Source organism: Oncorhynchus gorbuscha, linkage group LG10 (genome assembly GCF_021184085.1).
Source record: "Oncorhynchus gorbuscha isolate QuinsamMale2020 ecotype Even-year linkage group LG10, OgorEven_v1.0, whole genome shotgun sequence".
NCBI classification, from domain to species: domain Eukaryota; kingdom Metazoa; phylum Chordata; class Actinopteri; order Salmoniformes; family Salmonidae; genus Oncorhynchus; species Oncorhynchus gorbuscha.
Genome location: NC_060182.1, coordinates 5052617 through 5067808, shown reverse-complemented (window position 1 = coordinate 5067808; position 15192 = coordinate 5052617). Strand labels below are relative to the sequence as shown.

General features: G+C 44.5%; 1 protein-coding gene across 1 annotated transcript; it reads left to right on the top strand.

Moving 5' to 3' along the window:
- Positions 1–1347: 1347 nt before the first annotated feature.
- On the top strand, positions 1348–14424 carry LOC124045397 (proteasomal ubiquitin receptor ADRM1-like). Its single transcript, XM_046364694.1, has 9 exons — positions 1348–1425; positions 3218–3334; positions 4674–4797; positions 4920–5088; positions 6054–6196; positions 13042–13173; positions 13514–13671; positions 13833–13935; positions 14138–14424. The coding sequence occupies exons 1-9, from the start codon at positions 1348–1350 to the stop codon at positions 14221–14223; spliced, it is 1110 nt and encodes a 369-aa protein (XP_046220650.1). The 3' UTR covers positions 14224–14424.
- Positions 14425–15192: the final 768 nt, after the last annotated feature.

Here is a 15192-nt window from a genome sequence, read left to right as displayed (position 1 = left end):
CTTATTGATAGTTAGCCAAACAACATATTTTGGTTGATTTGTCTCGTCTTGAAACTGCAGTTTAATTGTCCAATGAAATATTTTTCTAGCTCGTTACACTGAACAAAAATAAAATAAACGCAACATGTAAAGTGTTTTTCATGAGTTGAAATATAAGATCCCTGAAATGTTCCATACGCACGGAGTTTTTCCTCTGAGATTTAGCTCACAAAGTTGTTTACATCCCTGTTAGTGAACATTTCTCCGTTGCCAAGATTATCCATCAACCTGACAGGTTAGAGTTTTTTTTTTAATTGAATATTTTATTTAACTAGACAAGTCAGTAAAGAACAAATTCTAATTTTACAATAACTTCCTTCCCTGGCCAAATCTCCCCCGTAATCGAACCTGGGTCTGTAGTGATGCCTCTAGCACTGTGATGCATTGCCTTAGACCGCTGCGCCAATTCAGATCCCACCACGTGTGGCATATCAAGAAGCTGATTAAACAGCATGATCATTACACAGGTGCACCTTGTGCTGGGGACAGTAAAAGGCCACTCTAAAATTTGGAGTTTTGTGTCACCACACAATGCCACAATATATATATATATAGATATAGAAATATATGCCATTTAGCAGACGCTTTTACAGTCATGTGTGCATACATTCTACGTATGGGTGGTCCCGGGAATCGAACCCACTACCCTGGCGTTACAAGCGCCATGCTCTACCAACTGAGCTACAGAAGGACCAAGATTTGAGGGTGGGTGCAATCAGCATGCTGACTACAGGAATATCCACCAGAGCTGCTGACTGAGAATTTAATGTTCAATTCTCTGCTATAAATGTCGTTTTAGAGAATTTGGTAGGTACGTCCAATCGGCCTCACAACTACAGACCACCTGTAACCACGCCAGCCCAGGACCTCCACATCCGGCTTCTTCACCTGCGGGATTGTCTGAGACCAGCCATCCGTCAGCTGATGAAACTGAGGAGTTTATTATGTCTGTAATAAATCCCCTTTGTGTGGGGGGGGGGAAACTCATTCTGAATGGCTGGGCTTAGCTCTCAAGCCTATGCCCACCCATGACTGTGTCCCTGCCCAGTCATGTGAAATCCATAGATTTAGGGCCTAATTCATTCATCTCAATTGACAGATTTCCTTTTATATAAACTCAGTAAAACAGCACATTTTCAATAGTAGTTCAAATTGTTGCAGAACAATACTTGTGTTTTTATGCTCATGCATTTTTCAGTTCAAAATTGTCTCCTCCCACTTCAGAATTAAACCAACAAGCCTACGTGTCTGTCAACAACCCGTCAATTAGGTGCACAGCACATTTTCAAAATAGTAGTTCAAATGACCATGAAGGGTAGCACAGTGACACTGTGTACAGAACAATACTTCTGCTGGAAGGACCGGGGATCTGGAAATGTTGATGATGTGAGTTGATTGCTGGATTTATTATGTTGAATCAGATCCATGTTGAATCAGATCCATGTTGAATCAGATCCATGTCTGTTGAATCAGATCCATGTTGAATCAGTCCATGGAAAAATCAAATCAAATCAAATCAAATTTTTTTGTCACAAATGTGTCTCTTGTGCTCCCACTGCAGTGATAACAACAAGAATTAAAACCAATTCAAAACTACTGTCTTATACACAGTGTAAGGGGATAAGGAACATGTCAACAGAGCAGCATACAGTAGATGGTATCGATATATACATATGAGATGAGTATGTAGACAAAGTAAACAAAGTGGCATAGTTAAAGTGGCTTGATACAGGGATGCCAGTATATACATATGTATATGAGATGAATAATGTAGGGTAAGTAACTATTCATTGTTTAAAGTGGCTAGTGATATATTTACATCATTTCCCAGCAATTCTGGCTGGAGTTGGGTCAGGCAATGACAGTGTGTTGGCAGCAGCCACTCAATGTTAGTGGTGGCTATTTAACATATGGCCTTGAGATGGAGTTGTTTTTCAGTCTCTCGGTCCCAGGATAAGATGACCATGAAGGGTGAGCACAGTGGTTCATGTCCGATGACAAACGTGGTGTAGGTGTCCTGGAGGGCAGGTGTTTGCCCCCGGTGACGTCAGTCCTCAACAGACGGAGGGCGACTCCCTCATCCACTTCTGCTGGAAGGACCGGGATCTGGAAGATCTGAGCATGTTGATGATGTTGATGATGTGAGTTGATTGCTGGATGAGACATACAGGCAGTGGTTAGCAGATGTTAATGCCTTGAATCAGATCCATGTTGAATGTACAGGCGGGATACAGCCCGAATGAGGATGCTACAGGTTGAATAGGCGCTGCTGCGCTTAGTTCACGACGCTGTCAGTGTGAGTGGACCAATTCAGTTTGTCTGTGATGTGTATGCCGAGGAACTTAAAACTAGCTACCCTCTCCACTACTGTTCCATCGATGTGGATATCCCTCTGCTGTTTCCTGAAGTCCACAATCATCTCCTTAGTTTTGTTGACGTTGAGTGTGAGGTTATTTTCCTGACACCACACTCCGAGGGCCCTCACCTCCTCCCTGTTGAATCAAGCCTACCACTGTTGTGTCCAAACTGATGATTGAGTTGGAGGCGTCAGATCCAACAGGGAGTGGAGAGGGCTCAGAACGCACCCTGAGGATCAGCGGGGAGGAGATGTTGTTGCCTACCCTCACCACCTGGGGGCGGCCCGTCAGGAAGTCCAGTACCCAGTTGCACAGGGCGGGGTCGAGACCCAGGGTCTCGAGCTTGATGACGAGCTTGGAGGGTACTATGGTGTTGAATGCCGAGCTGTAGTCGATGAACAGCATTCTCACATAGGTATTCCTCTTGTCCATGTTGAATCAGATCCATGTTGAATCAGATCCATGTTGAATCAGATCCATGTTGAATCAGATCCATGTTGAATCAGATCCAAGTTGAATCAGATCCAAGTTGAATCAGATCCAAGTTGAATCAGATCCAAGTTGAATCAGATCAAGTTGAATCAGATGGCGTAGTGTCTCTAGACTGGTCCCAATTTTGGTTTGCCCAAAGATTGCAGCAATGGAGATTGTAAAACTGCACAAACAGAATCTTGTACCAGGCTATGATGTCTCTGGTAGTGAAACAGTATATAAACTGAAGAATATCTAACGACTTTATACAATATCAACCCAGTAAAAAGAAAAGGTGACTGTTTCCGGTAAGTTTTATAATATCCTTGCTTGTTTGTTTTTGATTCCAGGACCTGATCATCTTCCCTGATGACTGTGAGTTCAAGAAGGTGAGCCAGTGTACCACTGGGCGTGTGTTTGTGCTCAAGTTCAAGGCTGGATCCAAGAGGCTGTTCTTCTGGATGCAGGTGAGGGTTGAATTAACATTACACATAACATTTAACATAATACCATTTCTTTTGACATGGAACTATAGCAGGCAAGGTGGGAATTAATTAGCCTGGTGGTCCCAGGTCTGTTGGTACTGTCTTGCCAAATGTGTGACAATGAACATAGGAGTTTGGCAAGACCGTATAAATGAGTCTGGGACCAGTCAAGGAAATTATGGGATTTTGTTAGACACTTAAAGGCCCAAAGCAGCTGTTTAAAAAAATATTTATATTCAATGTTTTCTTGGGAACAATTCAGTATCTTACTGTAATAGATTAACATTAAAATGTGCAAAAAATATATAACAAATTAGCCAAATAACTATTTCTCAAGCTAGAACTGAATCCTATCTGTTATTGGTAGAGATTTGGAACGCTCTTTGTTATTGGTAGAGAGATTTGGAACGCTCTTTGTTATTGGTAGAGAGATTTGGAACGCTCATTGTTATTGGTAGAGAGATTTGGAACGCTCATTGTTATTGGTAGAGAGATTTGGAACGCTCATTGTTATTGGTAGAGAGATTTGGAACGCTCATTGTTATTGGTAGAGAGATTTGGAACGCTCTTTGTTATTGGTAGAGAGATTTGGAACGCTCTTTTATTGGTTGGAACGCTCATTGTTATTGGTAGAGAGATTTGGAACGCTCTTTGTTATTGGTAGAGAGATTTGGAACGCTCATTGTTATTGGTAGAGAGATTTGGAACGCTCTTTGTTATTGGTAGAGAGATTTGGAATGCTCTTTGTTATTGGTAGAGAGATTTGGAACGCTCATTGTTATTGGTAGAGAGATTTGGAACGCTCATTGTTATTGGTAGAGAGATTTGGAACGCTCATTGTTATTGGTAGAGAGATTTGGAACGCTCTTTGTTATTGGTAGAGAGATTTGGAACGCTCTTTGTTATTGGTCTGTTAACCTATTATTTTGTTTACGTATGGTGAGGTCACCATGGAATGCTGCATGGTCGGAACTAGAAGCACAAGCATTTCGCTACACTCGTATTAACAGCTGCTAACCATGTGTGTGTGACAAATAAAATTTGATTTGATTTGGGGGAATAAACTCCCACCCTATGCAAACCTGTTGATTTAGAAGGTCCAGTGTTGATTGTATTTTCAACTATCAGAAAAGAACGGCGATTATGTTTTCACACTATTACAGTGTTGGTTTCATCAGCTGTTTTTAAAATATGATATAAAACAACTTTATTTTTTAAATTTTACTTCACATTTTTTCACATTCATTCTCTGATGTTATCCATTTCTCTTGATACTGTTTGATACAATATTGTTAATGTTATTGAGTCCTGTGATCACCAGGAGCCTAAATCGGACAAGGACGAGGAGTATTGCCGTAAGGTGAATGAGTACCTGAACAACCCTCCCATGCCTGGAACACTGGGCAGTGGAGGCAGTAGCAGCCACGAGCTGTCTGCTCTAGGAGGTAGGACACACACAGACCACTCAACATTTTTATAACAATTTGTTTGAATTGTTTAGTCTCTTTAAGGTCAGAATTATTTTTTAATTTTAGAATTAATATTATTTATTTTTTTATTCCCCCAGGTGAGGGTGGCCTGCAAAGCCTCCTGGGTAACATGAGCCACACACAGCTGATGCAGCTGATTGGACCAACTGGTCTGGGAGGACTTGGTGGTCTAGGGGCCCTAGCAGGACCAGGTCTCGCCAGTCTGTTAGGCAGTGGAGGCCCTGCTACCAGCTCCTCATCCTCCAGGTAAGAGGCCCTAGCAGGGTGGAGGGGGAGGGCGTGTGATACGACTTTTACAGCTGTGCTGCGGTCGAGGCGGAGCAGAGTACCCTAGATCAGCACAGCCGTGCTAAAGAAGCTGTTCCTTTGGCTCCGTAGCCAGCCAACTACACCGCTAAAACAATCACGTCAGACTGAAGTTGGAGAGACGGAAAACCAGCTGCATTAAATTACATTTTTACCAGTTCTGTTGACATGGTTTTTGTGTATATCCATAAACAGTTTGATACATTATTTCACCTGTCTCAGAACTGCTGTCTCGTCCTGACTCTTTCATTCTCTGTGGGCCTGTTGAGATCGCATTTCAAAATGGAAACAATGTTGCAATTCAAAATGGAAACAATGTTGCAATTCAAAATGGAAACAATGTTGCAATTCAAAATGGAAACAATGATGCAATTCAAAATGGAAAAATGGAAACAATGTTGCATTTCAAAATGGAAACAATGTTGCATTTCAAAATGGAAACAATGTTGCATTTCAAAATGGAAACAATGTTGCATTTCAAAATGGAAACAATGTTGCATTTCAAAATGGAAACAATGTTGCAATTCAAAATGGAAACAATGTTGCATTTCAAAATGGAAACAATGTTGCATTTCAAAATGGAAACAATGTTGCATTTCAAAATGGAAACAATGTTGCATTTCAAAATGGAAACAATGTTGCTTTTCAAAATGGAAACAATGTTGCTTTTCAAAATGGAAACAATGTTGCTTTTCAAAATGGAAACAATGTTGCTTTTCAAAATGGAAACAATGTTGCATTTCAAAATGGAAACAATGTTGCTTTTCAAAATGGAAACAATGTTGCTTTTCAAAATGGAAACAATGTTGCAACGGTCAGAGTGCTAGATACAAAGCTACGCTACGACCACAGCACGCGTCATAACAAATCATTATAATTCCTCCACTCTTCCCTCCCCACCACAGCTCCCGTAGTCAGTCTGCGGCCGTCACCCCCTCCTCCGGTTCCACCACCACCCGGATCAGTTCGACCGTGGCCCCCACCACTCCAGTTACCCCTGCTGCCACCTCCGCTGCCTCCCCCACTGTCACCCCCACCACTCCTGCTGGTACTGTTATTACCATGTCTTCTGTCTATAGTAGTGCACCTTATTGGTTATTATCTTTTATACTTTTATTGTCCCGTTTACACCTCGTTGTATTCTGCCTGTCTGACGCAAGTGTAAACGGTGCCATGTCAAAGTGTGTGTGTGTGTGTGTGTGTGTGTGTGTGTGTATATAGATATCTCTCTATCACACACTACGTGACCCCAACACCTGCACGTCCAACATCTCATTCCAAAATAATGGGCATTAATATGGAGTTGGTCCCCCCCCCCCTTTGCTGCTATAACAGCCTCCACTCTTCTGGGAAGACTTTCCACTAGATGTTGGAACATTGCTGCTATAACAGCCTCCACTCTTCTGGGAAGACTTTCCACTAGATGTTGGAACATTGCTGCTATAACAGCCTCCACTCTTCTGGGAAGGCTTTCCACTAGATGTAGGAACATTGCTGCTATAACAGCCTCCACTCTTCTGGGAAGGCTTTCCACTAGATGTAGGAACATTGCTGCAGGGACTTGCGTCCATTCAGCCACAAGAGCATTAGTGAGGTTGGGTACTGATGTTGGGTGATTAGGCCTGGCTCACAGTCGGCGTTCCAATTCATCCCAAAAGTGTTTGATGGGGTTGAGGTCAGGGCTCTGTGCAGGCCAGTCAAGTTCTTCAACACCGATCTCGACAAACCAATTCTGTATGGACCTCTCTTTGTGCACGGGGGCATTGTCATGCTGAAACAGGAGAGGGCCTTCCCCAAACTCTTGCCACAAAGTTGGAAGCACAGTATCGTCTAGAATGTCATTGTATACTGTAGTGTTAAGATTTCCCTTCACTGGAACTAAGGGGCCTGAACCATTATTCCTCCTCCACCAAACGTTACAGTTGGCATTATGCATTTTGTCAGGTAGCGTTGTCCTAACATCTTCCAAGCGTATTTCATCACTCCAGAGAACATGTTTCCACTGCTCCAGAGTCCAATGGCTGAGAGCTTTACACCACTCCTGGCTTTGCAAAAGGTGATGTTAGGCTTGTGTGCAGCTGCTCGGCCATGGAAACCCATTTGATGAAGCTCCCGACAAAGTTATTGTGCTGACGTTGCTTCCAGATGCAGTTTAGAACTCTGTAGTGAGTGTTGCATCTGAGGACAGACCATTTTAACGCGCTATGCGCTTCAGCACTCGTCAGTCCCGTTCTGTGAGCTTGTGTGGCCTACCACTTCGCGGCTGAGCCATTGTTGCTCCTAGACGTTTCCACTTTACAAAAACAGAACTTAAAGTTGATAGGGGCGGCTCGAGCGGGGCATAAATTTGGAAAGTTGGCAAGTTGGCATCATATGACTGTGCCACGTTGAAATTCACTGAGCTCTTCAGTAAGGCCATTCTACTGCCAATGTTTGTCTATGGAGATTGCATGGCTGTGTGCTTGATTTTATACACATGAAATGTATTTATATAGCCCTTCTTACATCAGCTGATAGCTTAGTGCTGTACAGAAACCCAGCCTAAAACCCCAAACAGCAAGCAATGCAGGTAGAACGGTGGCTAGGAAAAACTCACTAGAAAGACCAGAACCTAGAGCGGAACCAGGCTATGAGGGGTGGCCAGTCCTCTTCTGGCTGTGCCGGGTTGAGATTATAAACCTAGAGATGAACCAGGCTATGAGGGGTGGCCAGTCCTCTTCTGGCTGTGCCGGGTTGAGATTATAAACCTAGAGATGAACCAGGCTATGAGGGGTGGCCAGTCCTCAGGACTGGAGATTATAACAGAACATGGCCAAGATGTTAAAATGTTCATAAATGACCAGCATGGTCAAATAATAATAATCACAGTAGTTGTTGGGTGCAGCAAGTCAGCACCTCAGGAGTAAATGTCAGTTGGCTTTTCATAGCCGATCATTAAGAGGATCTCTACCGCTCCTGCTGTCTCTAGAGAGTTGAAAACAGCAGGTCTGGGACAGGTAGCACGTCCGGTGAACAGGTCAGGATTCCATAGCCGCAGGCAGAACAGTTGAAACTGGAGCAGCAGCACGGCCAGGTGGACTGGGAACAGCAAGGAGTCATCATGCCAGGTAGTCCTGAGACATGGACCTAGGGCTCAGGTCCTCCGAGAGAGAGAAAGAAAGAGAGGAGATAATTAGAGAACGCCCACTTAAATTCACACAGGACACCGGATAAGACAGGAGAAGTACTCCAGATATAACAAACTGACCCTAGCCCCCGACACAAACTACTGCAGCATAAATACTGGAGGCTGAGACAGGAGGGGTCAGGAGACACTGTGGCCCCATCTGATGATACCCCCAGGCAGGGTCATACAGGAAGGATATAACCCCACCCACTTTGCCAAAGCACAGCCCCCACACCACTAGAGGGATATCTTCAACCACCAACTTACCATCCTGAGACGAGGCCGAGTATAGCCCACAAAGATCTCCGCCACGGCACAACCCGGGGGCGCCAACCCAGACAGGAAGATCACGTCAGTGACTCAACCCACTCAGGTGACGCACGTCTCCTAGGGACGGCATGAGAGAGCCCCAGTGACTCAGCCCCTGTAATAGGGTGAGGGGCAGAGAATCCCAGTGGAAAGAGGGGAACCGGCCAGGCAGAGAGGGCAAGTCGCGGTTCGTTGCTCCAGAGCCTTTCCGTTCACCTTCACACACCTGGGCCAGACTACACTCAATCATATGACCCACTGAAGAGATGAGTCTTCAGTAAAGACTTAAAGTTGAGACCGAGTCTGCGTCTCTCACATGGGTAGGCAGACCATTCCATAAAAATGGAGCTCTATAGGAGAAAGCCCTGCCTCCAGCTGTTTGCTTAGAAACTCTAGGGACAATTAGGAGGCCTGCGTCTTGTGACCGTAGCTTACGTGTAGGTATGTATGGCAGGACCAAATCGGAGAGAGGTAGGAGCAAGCCCATGTAAAACCTTGAAATCAGCCCTTGCCTCAACAGGAAGCGAGTGTAGAGAGGCTAGCACTGGAGTAATATGATCACATTTTTTGGTTCTAGTCAGGATTCTAGCAGCCGTATTCAGCACTAACTGAAGTTAATTTAGTGCTTTATCCGGGTAGCCGGAAAGTAGAGCATTGCAGTAGTCTAACCTAGAAGTAACAAAAGCATGGATTCATTTTTCTGCATAATTTTTGGACAGAAAGTTTCAGATTTTTGGAATGTTACGTAGATGGAAAAAAGCTGTCCTTGAAATGGTCTTGATATGTTCTTCAAAAGAGAGATCAGGGTCCAGAGTAACGCTGAGGTCCTTCACAGTTTTATTTGAGACGACTGTACAACCATCAATATTAATTGTCGGATTCAACAGAAGATCTTTGTTTCTTGGGACCTAGAACAAGCATCTCTGTTTTGTCCGAGTTTAAAAGTAGAAAGTTTGCAGCCATCCACTTCCTTATGTCTGAAACAAATGCTTCTAGCGAGGGCAATTTTGGGGCTTCACCATGTTTCATTGAAATGTACAGCTGTGTGTCATCCGCATAGCAGTGATAATTAACATTGTGTTTTCGGATAACATCCCCAAGAGGTAAAATATATAGTGAAAACAATAGTGGTCCCAAAACAGAGCCTTGAGGAACACCGAAATTTATAGTTGATTTGTCAGAGGACAAACCATTCAGAGACAAACTGATGTCTTTCCGACAGATAAGATCTAAACCAGGCCAGAACTTGTCTGTGTCGACCAATTTGGGTTTCCAATCTCTCCAAAAGAATGTGGTGATCGATGGTATCAAAAGCAGCACTAAGGTCTAGGAGCACGAGGACAGATGCAGAGCCTCGGTCAGATGCCATTAAAAGGTAATTTACCACCTTCACAAGTGCAGTCTCAGTGCTATGATGGGGTCTAAAACCAGACTGAAGTGTTTCGTATACATTGTTTGTCTTCAGGAAGGCAGTGAGTTGCTGCGCAACAGCTTTTTCCGGAGACATGTTGGACAAAACCCACTGAGTTGATGATGGCTCTGAAAGCCTTTTGGAGTGGGTCTGTGGACTTTTCCATGAGAATATTATCTGCTAAGACTACAAGGTCCGATAGGAATTCAGGGAACTCAGTGAGAAACGCTGTATATGGCCCAGGAGGCCTGTAAACAGTAGCTATAAAAAGTGATTGAGTAGGCTGCATAGATTTCATGACTAGAAGTTCAAAAGAGGTCTTTTTTTTTGTAAATTGAAATTTGCTATCGTAAATGTTAACAGCTCCGCCTTTGCGGGATGCACTGGGGATATGGTCACTAGTGTAACCAGGAGGTGAGGCCTCATTTAACACAGTCAATTCATCAGGCTTAAGCCATGTTTCAGTCAGGCCAATCACATCAAGATTATGACCAGTGATTAGTTCATTGACTCTAACTGCCTTGGAAGTGAGGAATCTAACATGAAGTAAAACCCTATTTTGAGATGTGAGGTATCACGATCTCTTTCAATAATGGCAGGAATGGAGGTCTTTATTCCAGTAAGATTGCTACGGTGAACACCGCCATGTTTAGTTTTGCCCAACCTAGATCAAAGCACAGACACGGTCTCAATGGGGATAGCTGAGCTGACTACACTGACTGTGCTAGTGGCAGACTCCACTATGCTGGCAGGCTGGCTAACAGCCTGCTGCCTGGCCTGCACCCTAATTCATTGTGGAGCAAGAGGAGTTAGAGCCCTGTCTATGTTGGCAGATAAGATGAGAGCACCCCTCCAGCTAGGATGGAGTCTGTCACTCCTCAGCAGGCCAGGCTTGGTCCTATTTGTTGGTGAGTCCCAGAAAGGGGGCCAATTATCTACAAATGCTATCTTTTGGGAGGGGCAGAAAACAGTTTAACCAGCGATTGAGTTGTGAGACTCTGCTGTAGAGCTCATCACTCCCCCTAACTGGGAGGGGGCCAGAGACTCTGCTGTAGAGCTCATCACTCCCCCTAACTGGGAGGGGGCCAGAGACTGCTGTAGAGCTCATCACTCCCCCTAACTGGGAGGGGGCCAGAGACTCTGCTGTAGAGCTCATCACTCCCCCTAACTGGGAGGGGGCCAGAGACTGCTGTAGAGCTCATCACTCCCCCTAACTGGGAGGGGGCCAGAGACAATTACTGCCGTAGAACTCATCACTCCCCCTAACTGGGAGGGGGCCAGAACTCATCACTCCCCTAACTGGGAGGGGGCCAGAGACTCTGGGAGGGGGCCAGAGACTCTGTAGAGCTCATCACTCCCCCTAACTGGGAGGGGGCCCTAACTGGGAGGGGGCCAGAGACAATTACTGCCGTAGAACTCATCACTCCCCCTAACTGGGAGGGGGCCAGAGACTCTGCTGTAGAGCTCATCACTCCCCCTAACTGGGAGGGGGCCAGAGACAATTACTCTTTGCCGACATCTTTCTAGCTGATTTACACGCAGAAGCTATGTTGCGCTTGGTGATCTGACTGTTTCATCCTAACATCGTTGGTGCCGACGTGGATAACAATATCTCTATACTCTCTACACTCGCCAGTTTTAGCTTTAGCCAGCACCATCTTCAGATTAGCCTTAACGTCGGTAGCCCTGCCCCCTGGTAAACGGTGTATGATCGCTGGATGATTCGTTTTAAGTCTAATACTGCGGGTAATGGAGTCGTCAATGACTAGGGTTTTCAATTTGTCAGAGCTAATGGTGGGAGCTTTCGGTGTCTCAGACCCCGTAACGAGAGAAAGAGACCAGAGAAGACTCGGCCTCTGACTCCGACCCGCTACTTAATGGGGAAAACTGGTTGAAAGTTTCTGTCGGCTGAATGAACGACACCGGTTGAGCTTTCCTACAGCATTTCCCTCCAGAAACCATGAGAAAGTTGTCTGGCTGCAGGGACCGTGCCAGGGGATTTATACTAACGTTACTATCTGTACTTACTGGTGGCACAGATGCCGTTTCATCCTTTCCTACACCGAAATGACCCTTGCCTAACGATTGCGTCTGAAGCTGGGCTTGTAGCACAGCTATCCTCGCCGTAAGGCGATCATTCTCCTGTATATTATGAGTACAGCGACTGCAATTGGAAGGCATCATGTTAATGTTACTACTTAGCTTCGGCTGGTGGAGGTCCTGATGAACCACCATGTTAATGTTACTACTGGTTGTCTGGTGGAGGTCCTGATGAACCACCATGTTAATGTTACTACTGGTTGTCTGGTGGAGGTCCTGATGAACCACCATGTTAATGTTACTACTGGTTGGCTGGTGGAGGTCCTGATGAACCACCATGTTAATGTTACTACTGGTTGGCTGGTGGAGGTCCTGATGAACCACCATGTTAATGTTACTACTGGTTGGCTGGTGGAGGTCCTGATGAACCACCATGTTAATGTTACTACTGGTTGGCTGGTGGAGGTCCTGATGAACCACCATGTTAATGTTACTACTGGTTGTCTGGTGGAGATCCTGGTGAACCATCATGTTAATGTTACTACTGGTTGGCTGGTGGAGGTCCTGATGAACCACATCCAGATAAAAAGTTGAGTGGGGGGGGGGGAAACAAAAATATAAACGGTAATTACAAAAATAAAAACCGTAAAGTTGTCAGGTAGCAAAGTAAGGTTGGCAACAAAACGCACAGCAACATGTAAACAAGTCTGCAAGTTGTGAACGGGTGTGGCTGAAATAGCCGAAGCCACTAATGTTAAGGGGTGTCCACATACTTTTGTGTATTTATTTATGCGCGCACACACACACATTTTGTTAGTTTATTGAATATGTAGAAAGAGAGGGAAGATGGAGAGCTTGTGTTAAAGGGCAGAGGTCACCGACACTGTAGACATTTGTGTTTGAGGTTTCGGCTTTAGGCCACGTCCCGTCTGTGGCGAATAAACGTTGATTTGATTGGTTGCTGCAGCCCAGACCCCCGTCGTGCCGGCAGCCGTCGGCTCCCCCACCCAGCCCATCCAGCTCAGCGACCTGCAGAGTATCCTGGCCACTATGAACGTACCGGCCATGTCTGCTGCCGTCGCCGTGCAGGGAGGTGACGGTAAGTGGACGACAGAAATGGAAATTGACGGAGAGAAGTAGTATACATTCTACAGATAATACATTAGTAGTATACATTCTACAGATAATACATTAGTAGTATACATTCTACAGATAATACATTAGTAGTATACATTCTACAGATAATTAGTGGCTTTGTTCTTCTCACTTTTTGTAACAATTAGCTTGTTTTTTAGATGGCTAAATCTTTTTTCTTTTGTTGTTAAAGAGTGTGGTTGAATAATAAATTGTAGGCAATACATGACTGGACATGTTCTTTAGATTTTTATCTATATGAATGAATAGTGTATATTTCATCATTGTGTTGACCCTCTCCTCAGTGGACCTGGCCAGTGTGTGTACCCCGGAGATCATGGCTCCTATCCTGTCTAACTCTGAGGTACAGCAGAGGCTCCTACCCTACCTGCCCTCGGGAGAGTCTCTACCTCAGAGTGCAGAAGAGATCCAGAACACACTCACCTCGCCACAGTTCCAACAGGTTAAGGATTTTTTTATTTTTTTATTTATTTAACGGACAGTCACGACAGGTCATCTCCTAGTTTTATAGAGAAACATTTGATTGGGTATGACTGCCAAAGGACCTCCTCAACATTCCCTTAAATGCTAAACTCCTCTCTCTGTGTGTGTGTGTCTCCCCAGGCGATGAGTATGTTTAGCAGTGCCTTGGCATCAGGACAGCTCGGACCTCTCATGAACCAGTTTGGTCTGCCCTCTGCGGCTGTTGATGCAGCAAACAAAGGAGGTGACCACCCCCCCCCGGGTCATAATTTACACATCCTCACACAAGCAGTAAGCGCATTTGGCAAACAGGGAGCAGCCGTTGCCTTGAAGTTAGAGACGGGCTCGTAACCAGAGGTTGGCATCAATATACCATCTGCTGCCCCCTTGAGCAAAGCACTGAAACCCCCATTTTTATTTATCTATTTTTTTAAATCTGTTTTTAGATGTGGAAGCGTTTGCCAAAGCCATGGAAGGGACTGACAAGGATAAAGACAAGAAGGACGATGATGAGGACATGAGCCTGGATTAGAAGATCTGACCTGGAGTCTCTTGACACACGTCCTTCTGTTACTCACCGTTAGTCTGGAGTGTTGCCTCAACGAATATTTAGCATTTCTCAAGATGCATCTTTACAGAAAAATGCATGTGCCAACGAATCAATCGTCTTTGAATAGCTTGTGTGTATGTCTTCAATGCATTTACGTTAACATTAAATTAATAAAATTATCAATGCCTTTCTCTGATAAAAACACAAAAAAAAGCAAACAATTGAGCACAAAAAAATACAAAAGTTGACCCAGACCCATTTTTGTATCAGGTAAGAATTTATTTAAAAAATTTATTTAGAATAGCTATTCTTCTGAGGGGGAATCGGCTTATGTTATCTGAGTGAGATATTTAACCAATAAGGCACCTCGGGGAGTTTGTGGTATATGGCCAATATACCGCGGGTAAAGGGCTGTTCTTAGGCACGACGCAACGAGGAGTGCCTGGATACAGCTCTTAAGCCCGTGGTATATTGGTCGTATACCACAAACCCGAGGTGCCTTATTGCTGTTTATAAACTGGTTACCAACGTAATTAGAACAGCCAGGGGGGTATGCCCATTTGTACTATCAGCATTCAGGGCTCGAACCACCCAGTTTACAATAACATATAAACAGTAGTTAGTTTTAAACTCTTGTGATATAATCCATACACCCCCCCCCCCATTATACCAACTATATAAAATGTGCATTTATTCTATAGAATACAGTACATGTGATGTGGATCAACGATTACACTGATTATAGTATTAAGCTGGTTTCCTTAATGGTGAAATTAACATGTTTGTTTTGGATATAACCGAAGTTCAAGTTACTGCCAACAATGACCCCCCCACCCAATGCTTGATGGAACAGCAGAATATGTACTACTATGATTGATTTGTACCACACTGCTCGACGGCACCTCACCTGACCGTTTCATCCATAGAGCCAATAATAAAGGTGCCTCTCAC